Source organism: Oratosquilla oratoria, chromosome 29 (genome assembly GCF_046742065.1).
Source record: "Oratosquilla oratoria isolate Oo_2021 chromosome 29, ASM4674206v1, whole genome shotgun sequence".
NCBI classification, from domain to species: domain Eukaryota; kingdom Metazoa; phylum Arthropoda; class Malacostraca; order Stomatopoda; family Squillidae; genus Oratosquilla; species Oratosquilla oratoria.
In genome coordinates, this window is record NC_134805.1 from 4048220 (window position 1) to 4058219 (window position 10000).

A 10000-nucleotide genomic window follows, 5' to 3' on the forward strand; every position below is an offset into this window, starting at 1 on the left:
TGGGGTCAAAAGCAATGCGGTGATGCATAGCTTTTGCAAATCCGGGCCTGATAGTAGTAGCTGTTTACCTCTGCAACTTTACCACAAGACAACCCCATCCTCTCTGTGACGAGACTTACCCAAAAATCTGTATGGATTTTAAACCTAGCCTGAATTGATTTTTTTTTTTTTAACAAAACTATGTGCAATATAAAAACGGAGATACTCTTAAATTGTTATTTAGAACATATTTCTTATTAAACTTACGTTGTAAAACCATTTATTTTATCACCAAGGTAACCATCAAAATTTGAATTCTGTTCAACATATTCTGATAATAAACTGGTGCCCACTCTTCAAATCAAAGTTCCAAAAACGCTACGAAATATACAAAAAAAAAAAAACTCTTCAATAAAAGTATTGCATATTATGAGTTTTGTTGTGGTAAAGATATTAGGAGGAAGACCGGTGCATAAACGGATTGTCCCTCCCGTCACCCATGACACTTTTGTATTTCCAGTATAAGGGTAACAATGATATTTTCAATGTGTAGTACAACATCTAAAATAATTCTGGAAGTTATCCACTTACGAACTTAGCATCAGCTTTGTTTGAAGGAGGAGTAACCACAACCGGTTGCGGAGGCAAATCTCTGGCACCAGGAGCCTTTTGTACAGGTTGATCGAGCTGAAAGAATGCAGAGAATATTGTAAATGCGCATAGAACGCACATATCCATATCCATTTATTCATCAGTTACAATGAAGATAAATGATAATAAATTTCCCTTTCTTTCCACTTACACTCTGCGCTGTTTTCAAGATCTAACGCATAATACCTAATTTAGGCCTTTTTTTTTCCTGAATCCAAAAATTATACTTGTTTTACTTAATTAGATTGAGTTTTTAAGATATAAGCACACACCAGAAATCCCTATATTCCTATCTATATGTAGGTATATAAAGCACATGATAGCATATTTTGGACTGATTTATTCACAGGTTAACGAAATATTTCCACAAGATCCTAAGATGAATACATATAATACACAAAAATATCTATTTATGGATGAATGTTCTCTTCAGGGACTTCCGTTTGAGCTGAGCAGACAACACATCCCTATTCAAGCGCCAGCAGTAGTCATCCAGAAACTTGACATCTCGGCCTTGATAGCATTCCTCCATCACACGAATATCTTTGTAAAAGCACTCACCCTGTTCTTCACTGAAGTCTCCACAATTCTCAGGAAAATAGTCCAGATGGGACCGAAGGAAGTGCATTTTTACTGACATACGCGCACCAAGTTGGAAGAAATTCTCCATTAACTCACCGCCTTCTGACACCGAGGGCTTCTATGGTTGCCAAGGAAGTTTATAATGACTGAATTAAGGGACAGCCAGGCAGAGAGTTCAGCAGGAATCAGTACTTCATCAAAACTAGCGTCCTTGATGAGCTCCCTTATCTGAGGACCATCAAATATACCTGCCTTAAGTTTCTCCATGTTTACTCGTGGAAACTTCTGACGGAGAAAACAAATCCTCTACCTTCCCTGTTCAATGCCTTTACAAAGTTCTTTATTAGACCAAGTTTGATGTGTAGGAGTGAACGCAATTTCTTGCTCGGTTCAACCAGAGGGTGGGACAAAACGTGGTGTGACCCAAGTTCTAATCCTTATTTTGATGGCCATTTTTGTCTGACATAATACTGGTCGTCAGCTCGGCTCTCCCACAAGTACAGAAATCATGGATAGTTTGTTTACCCATCTTGAAGTCCAAGGATAAGATAAACGATTTAAGATCTCCACAGATCAACCATTTATGTTCCTTGAAGTTGAGAGCAGATAGAAGACGGTCAGTGTTATTGTGAATTTCATTCATTTCAACTAAATGTTCAACTGGAATCGATGAAAACTTATTTCTATTATTCGGATTAACTGCATTGCGAATTCTGTTAGACGAGTCAATGAAAAGTCTCCATTCAATGGCATCATATTTCAAAACCAATGATTTGATCAGGTCAGCAATATTGTTGCAGTAGACCAGTGAAGTCGCTTCATCAAACGTGAAGATTTTTCTATATTCTCTCTCGCGGTCACGATACCAATAGAATGATGTCCATGGTGCCAGAAGACGGTACTCTCGAAGACGTGAACCCAATAGTTGAGCAGACTCCTTGGGAAGGTTCAGGTCTCGTGTTTATCGTAGCTCAGGGTACGATGAAAAGAATCTCAGACTACTAAGGCAATCAATGAGAAAGTTTATATCGAAGTAGTAGTGCATTTGCACTGCCATAGTCCAGTCAATCTAGCACAATTTATGGCCCATGATGATAATAATTGGAACAGAAATGAAGTCTGCTGTATGGTGTTTTTAGATTTTATTACATCACATATCAAAAGTAGAGAAAAGTGGAAGTGGCGAAACATTGTTAAACATAAACGTATTGAACACAGATATGTTATAGTGGTAATGTAGTGTCACAATGACAACTACGACGGATTATTAATGAGTGAGCGTCACTTCCACTGTTGTTAAGACAAATATGTAGTGTCCCAACGGACACGACAATGTTTCTTTAATGATATGAGATGTAAGTCACACCTTCATGGGAACAAAACTTTGTCCGGCCACGAATACCACAGGTGAGATAGTAATTACATAGGTATATATAGTAATTGTGAAATCCTACGTTAACTAAATTTTTTTTTATTGGCATTCAGAAGATAATCGCGATTCACTGCCACCATGACAACCACAAAGAACTGTTATTTGAACACGTTGTAATTCGTGGACACCACACGGTTTTATTCTACACCCCCTCCCTTAGGTCTTTTAGACACTACATTGTACATACATACATACATACATACATACATATACCAAAGGCTTTTTCCCCCTACATGGGGGGTAGCCAAAAAGAAAAAGGCATAAAAACCACTCCCACCCATTCCATTTCTTATATATTCCACTCCCCTCCACCCTCCTCCCTCCCTCTTATCTTGACACCTCCTGGATGACGGGTCATCCCCATATCCTGTCCACTGCCCTGGATCAGAAGCAGTGTCGCAAGACGCAGCACATCCACAGCAAGGCCGCTTCATAAATTCGGCGACCCCCCTCTCCGTCCCCTCATGCAGAAAAGGAGAAGACGGGGAGAAATCCCTTTGGGCTGCGTCAATTTTTTTTTTTTTTTATACATATTTCCTCACCCCCCATCCCCCACCTACTCCTCCTCATGCCTCACAGCATCATCTATACACAACCCCTCTCCATTCACCCCTATTTTCTGTCCTCTCCCGTCCCTCCTCCACAGACATTCCTCTCTTTTGTAATGCCCCTTTAACCCCATCCATCCATCTCATCCTTGGACGCCCCCTCATATTCACTCCTTCCACCTCTGCCTTCCACACTTCTTTTACTAATCTTTCTTCACTCATTCATTCCATGTGTCCAAACCATCCTAATACCCTTTCATCAACCCTATCTCCCAGTTCCCTTTCCACCCCTGTTCTCCTCCTCACCTCCTTATTTCTCACTCTATCTAGCCTAGTAACCCCCACCATACTTCTCAAACATTTCATCCGAAACACATTCAAACTCCTTCTCTCATCCTCTCTCATGTTCCATGTTTCTACCCGGTACAATGCTGTTGGCACAATCACTACTTCATATAACCTCCTCTTAGCATCCATTCCTAGATGTCTATTTCTCATTACACTTTTCAATCCACCAAGGCATTTACTCGCTTCTCTCAATCTACATTCTACCTCCACCCCCTCCTCCCTTTCCTGCCACATTCGCACTCAAGTATCTAAAACTATCCACTTCCTCCAGTCTTTCACCCTTAATGCCCACCTCCAGCCTGTTGTCACTCTCTCTCCTTGTACATCTCATCATCTTACTTTTACCCACATTTATCTTCAGCTTCCTTCTTTCACACGCCTTCTCAAACTCTGTTACTAAATTCCTCAATCCCTCCTCTGAATCTGCTACAAGCGCAGTGTCGTCAGCAAACAACAACTGGCTCACCTCCCAATTTTCTCTATTTTCTTTAACTATCTCCAACCCCTGACCCACTACCCTTGCATTCACCTCTCGCACCACCCCATCCATGTAAAGATTGAACAGCCAGGGCGAAATAACACATTCCTGACGAAGTCCCACCTTTGCCTCAAACCATTCACTCTCTCCATTTCCAATCCTAACACAAGCTCTACTACTCTTGCAAAAACTCTTGACTGCTCTTAACAGCTTTCCTCCTATCCCATATATCTGTAATACCTCCCACAGTGCCTTCCTGTCTATCCTGTCATGAGCCTTTTCCAGATCCATAAAAGCCCAAAAAACATCCTTACCTTTTTACAAAGGATTACAAAGGATTACAAAGGCGAAGCATGCCGACAAGAGACCTTTTGGTCCATATCTAGGTCGGATGTGAAAAAAAATCATATTAATAATAAAACAATAGATAAAAACTATAATAATGTAAATAACAAATAGAATACATAAATAAATGCATAGGTATAGTTAAATAATAAACAAACAGGTAAATAGCAAATAATAATAAATTGACATATAACTAATAATAAATGAAAATCAGACAGACAAATGATAACAAAACAAAAACAAATAATATAAAATAAATTATAATTATTACAGCATCTTATTTATGTATTTATCTAAATGATTCTTAAAGCTTCGAACTGAACTACATTGCACTACCTGTGCAGGAAGTTTATTCCATTTATTAACTACACGGTTGGCAAAGTTGTTTCTACCTACTTCCAAATTGAATCTATTTCCGGACAGTTTGAGACCATTGTTTCTTGTCTGATTCTCATTCAATGTGAAAATTTGGTCACTTTTGATGTTGTCAATTCCCTTTAAAATCTTAAAGACCTGTATCAAGTCACCTCTGAGTCTACGCTTTTTTAGGGAAAACAGATTCATGTGCTTTAGTCGATTTTCGTATGATTAATTTTTGATATTTGGAATCAGTTTTGTGGCTCGCCGTTGTACTTTTTCCAGTCTGTCAATGTCTTTAATGAGATTCGGTGACCATACGGAAACAGCATATTCCAAATGTGGACGAACTAACGATTTATATAGCTTGTTAATGAGTGATGGACTTTTGAAATAAAAAAATCGCGCAATCAGTCCCAGAATCTTATTTGCTTTCTCAGAGGCTGAAATACACTGCTTGGACGATTTGAGGTCGTTACTGATAATTACGCCGAGATCTTTTTCACTATCCACTTTTGTTAACGAATTTCCAAATAACTTGTAAGGGTACTTACTGTTAGTTTTACCTATGTGCATTACCTTGCATTTACTTGTGTTAAATTTCATTAGCCACTTTTCAGACCATTGCTGTAATTGATCTAAATCTTCTTGAATATCTAATTGGTTTGAGTGATCATTTGCCACTCCGCACAGTTTTGTATCATCAGCAAATTTGGAAACAATAGATTTTAGTCCATGGTCTATATAATTTATATATACTATGAATAGAAGTGGTCCAAGAACGGAACCCTGAGGAACTCCACTTGCAACACTTTTCCATCCAGAAGTTTTTCCATTTAAAACAACTCTCTGTTTTCGACCATTCAACCAATTACTAGTCCAACCTAATAGGCTACCACTTATTCCATGCAAAGCTAATTTAGTAAGTAGTCTTTCGTGTGGGACGGTATCAAAAGCTTTTGCAAAGTCTAGATATATTAAATCTATATTGTTTCTTTTGTCATAATTCGAGATAACTGTGTTGTAGAATTCGAGTAAGTTAGTCACGCAAGAACGTTTCCGTCTGAAACCATGCTGGCTATCTTTTATCAAATGGTTACTTTCTAAATGATGTTCGATAGCATCTCTGATGATAGTTTCCATTATTTTTCCTACGATTGAAGTCAAACTTATAGGCCTATAGTTATTTGGCTTCTTTTTGTCACCTTTTTTGAATATGGGAGTAACGTTAGCTAGCTTCCATTCTCTTGGGACATCTCCGGATATGATGGATTTCTTGATAATAATTTCTAATGGAACAATAATCTCATTTTTCATTTCCTTTAAGATTCTTGGATGCCAACCGTCAGGCCCTTGTGTTTTATTAACTTTGAGTTTGTCTATACACCTTTTAATTTTTTCTTTTGTTATATTTACCGTAGTGAGTACGTTTACCCCAGACTTTTCACAGGTTTCAGTTTGGAATTCACTTTGAGGTGTTTCGTTTACGAATACCTAGCTAAAATAATTGTTTAAGATATTACACATTCCTTCATTTGAATATTCAAGTTGACCGTCAGCAGATAATAGTGGACCAATGTGATTCCTAACAACCTTTTTATCTCTAATGTAACTATAGAATTCTTTGGGATTTTCTTTGGATTTATCAGCGATGTTCATTTCGTATTGTCGTTTTCTTTTTCTTATTGTCTTTTTTAAATCTCTCTGTATTGATACATAACTTTCATAGTCATTAGATGCACCCGAGCACTTATATTTCTTATAAGCCTGTCTCTTTTTAGCAATACTTTTTTCAGTTTCTTTGTCAAGCCACTTTGGGCGAGCCTGATTTGGGGGACGTCTGTCCTTAAAAGGAATGTAAGTTTGAATCATCTTAGTGAGCGTATTTTGAAATATTTCCCACATCTGATCTACAGGTCTTTTGTTTAATTTTGCCTCCCAATCTGTAAGCTGAAGCTCCTGACGTAGTCCTATGAACTGAGCTTTACTGAAATCGGGTATTTTAGAAGCACAAGTATCTATTCTAAAATTGTTTAGGAGTTTGAATCTAACTAAGTTGTGATCGCTATTTGCAACAGATTCACCGACTTCTACATCAATTACCATGATTTCGCGGCTAGTGATCAAAAGATCGAGTAAGTTTCCATATCTTTTGGGCTCTTTTACATGCTGAATTAAGTAATTGTCACCAAGAAAATCAATCAAGCGACTACGTATATGGCCATGTTCAAGGGTCATCCAATCAATGTCAGTAAAATTGAAATCACCCATTATCAATAAATCCCGGTTGCAGAAACTAGACAGTTCTTGAAATAACAGTTTGTCGTCTGCTAATGATTACGTCTTTGGCCTATATATTACACCTATATTCATTTTTTGTCCATTTGTTTGGGTTGACTCAACCCACAAACTATCATATGCATCCTGTTTCACTTTCTCTAAAACACAAGCATGAACATTGTTTTTAACGTACAATAGAACACCCCCACCTTTCTTGTGGTTTCTATCCTGATGAAAGTGTTTAAATCCCGCAATATTAAATTCAGCTTCGAACTCTGTACCATTTAATTAACCATGTCTCAGTTATTCGTATCATATCGAGATTTTCGCTTTTGACATACGCCTGTGTTTCTTGAAATTTGTTCCTAATACTACGAGCATTAAAGTACATGATATTTTTCCTCCACTATAATTACATCCCATCGTGATCTTTTGTCTTCCACTGTCATTACATCCTATCTTAATATTTTGGCCTTCATTGACATTCTGTCCGGTATCCCTTCCTAAAATTATACTTTGGCCTTCAGTGACATTATATCCTACCGTGATATTTTCTCCTCCATTATCATTACACCCTATCTTGATATTTTGTTCTCCACTATCATTACTTCCCATCGTGATCTTTTGTCCTCCACTGTCATTACATCCCATTGCGACATTTTGTCCTATGACATTACACCCTAATGTGACATTTCGTCCTCTAGCAACATTACATCCTATCATGATATTTTGGCCTCCTATAGCTTTCTCACATGTCTTACCACAAAGATCTGATGTACACAACCCCTACCTGTCCTAAACCCACACTGTTCCTCACCAATTACTTCCTCTGTTTCTCTCCTAATACTCTCAATCAAGACCCTCCCATAAGCCTTCCCAACTACACTTAACAAGCTGATCCCTCTGAAACTACTGCACTCACACTTGTCCCCCTTTCCCTTGTAAAGCGGAACTATACAGGCACTCCTCCAGTCCTCCGGCACTCTACCCTCTCTCAAACAAACATTAAACAACCTCACCAGCCAGTCCACCATCACTGTACCTCCTTTCTTCAAACTTTCTGCATGGCATCCATCCAACCCAGGTGCCTTACCTGCTCTCATCATCTTAACAGCTGCTTTCACTTCATCCTTCCCTATTTCTCCTCTATTTTCCTCACCCATCACTTTCATTTTCTCAGCGCTTCCCACTGCAGCTACCTTTCCCTCCCTATCCTCCTTCACATTTAGCAACTCCCTAAAATACTCTGCCCACCTTCCTCTCTGCCTTCTCTTCCATTATCATCTCTCCATCTGCACCTTTTACCTTTTCTTCTCTATTTCATTCGCCTCCTTTTTCTCTTTTAATTTCCTTCCAAAACATCTTTTTATTGCTTTCAAAATTTTCTATCATACTCTTACCCCATTTCACATCTGCTCTCCTCTATGCTTCCTTTATCTTATGCTTAGCTTCCTTTCTCTTTACTTTGTACCTCTCATACGTTTCCCTCGTCCTAATTTGCAGCCAATCTATGAATGCCTGCTTCTTCTCTTCTACACATTTCTTTGCTTCCTCATCCCACCACTCACTACCCTTCCTTCTTTTTCCTCCTGCCCTCCATGTTCCACACACCATCTTTGCAGACCTTATGACTCCCTCCTTGAACCATCCCCATTCCTCCTATACTCCTAGTTCTACTCTATACTTTACTCCCTCCCACTCCTCTTTCAGTTTCATCTTAAACTCACTCTCCTTTTTTTTCCTCATTTAAGCAGTTCACTCTAAGTACCTCCCTACCTTTTGCCCTTTTCCTCTTTCTCCACTCTCATTTTACTTTCCACCAGAAAATGATCTGATATTCCCCCACTCTCTCCCCTTAGCACATGTACATCCTTAACTCTTCCTACCATACTCCTGGTCAGCACTATATAGTCCATTAACGCTCTATCTGCCACCATTCCATCCACCACCCTCTCCCATGTGTACTTATGCTTGACTTTCTTCCTAAACACTGTATTTGCTATCATCAACTCTATTTCAAGACCACCATCATTTCTCCACCATCATTTTCTCACCATCATTTCTCCACTACGATTTTTACCTGGAACTCCATACTTCCCAACCACTCCGTCTATTGGATCATTTCCTAACCTAGCATTAAGGTCTCCCAATACAACTATATTGACATTTCTCCCTAATCCCTCTATGCACTCATTTATATCTACCTAAAAGCCTCCCTTTCCTCTACGCTCTTCTCACCACCAGGTCTATACGCACTTACAAAAACCCACATCTGCCTTCCCAGCTTCACCTTCATCCACATCAACCTTGATGAAACCTCCATCCACTCCACTACCCGCTTACTTATCTCTTCACTTACTAGTATAGCCACCCTTTCTCTCCCTCGTCCCCTCTTCGCTCCTGAGTACCTCCCAGCTACACTCCCAAACTCACAGTTGCCCTTTCCTTTCATTTTAGTTTTAGTGAAAGCCAGCACATCGATCTTTCTTCTCACAAACATACTGCCTATTTCTTCCCTTTTACTCTTATCTGTACCACATCCACGCACATTAGTAAACCCAAACCTTAGGGTACTGGTTGGAAAACTCCCAGACCCTCTTATGCCTTTTCTTTTCTTTTTAGGAGTGTCCCCTTTCAGGGCTACAAGTAGTAGGACTCCTAATCCCATCCCCGTCCCGTTTTTTATTACCTTTTACGACTCAAGTGGAAAGACTTGGTGGTAGCATTCTCTTCGCCCACCTCATGGTCGGCGAAAACAGAAAATGAATACTTAGAGATATGGTACAGGACAGCAACAAGGGGTTGGGGGACAGCATAACGGAGGGGCAGTCGTAGTGTAAAAGTGTCATAATTTCTCTATGAACAGAGTTTTCCTCTAACATAGGCAAAATTATGTGTGGCTCTGGTCCGTAGGGGCGCCACATATAGACCCTAAAGTATCAACTGCATGCTACTTTACCAAAAGAATATGCAGCCAATACCCCAGACGGGGTCGCTGAA

The 10000-nt window shown here is 39.2% G+C and overlaps 1 protein-coding gene across 2 annotated transcripts in view; it reads right to left on the minus strand.

Moving 5' to 3' along the window:
- LOC143040582 (uncharacterized) overlaps positions 1-10000 on the minus strand; it is a 395322-nt gene that overhangs the window by 213955 nt on the left and 171367 nt on the right. For both annotated transcript variants that reach the window (XM_076211665.1, XM_076211666.1), the window contains exon 5: positions 571-666. In XM_076211665.1, the coding sequence (XP_076067780.1) occupies positions 571-666 (96 nt within the window). The remainder of the gene's footprint in view (positions 1-570; positions 667-10000) is intronic.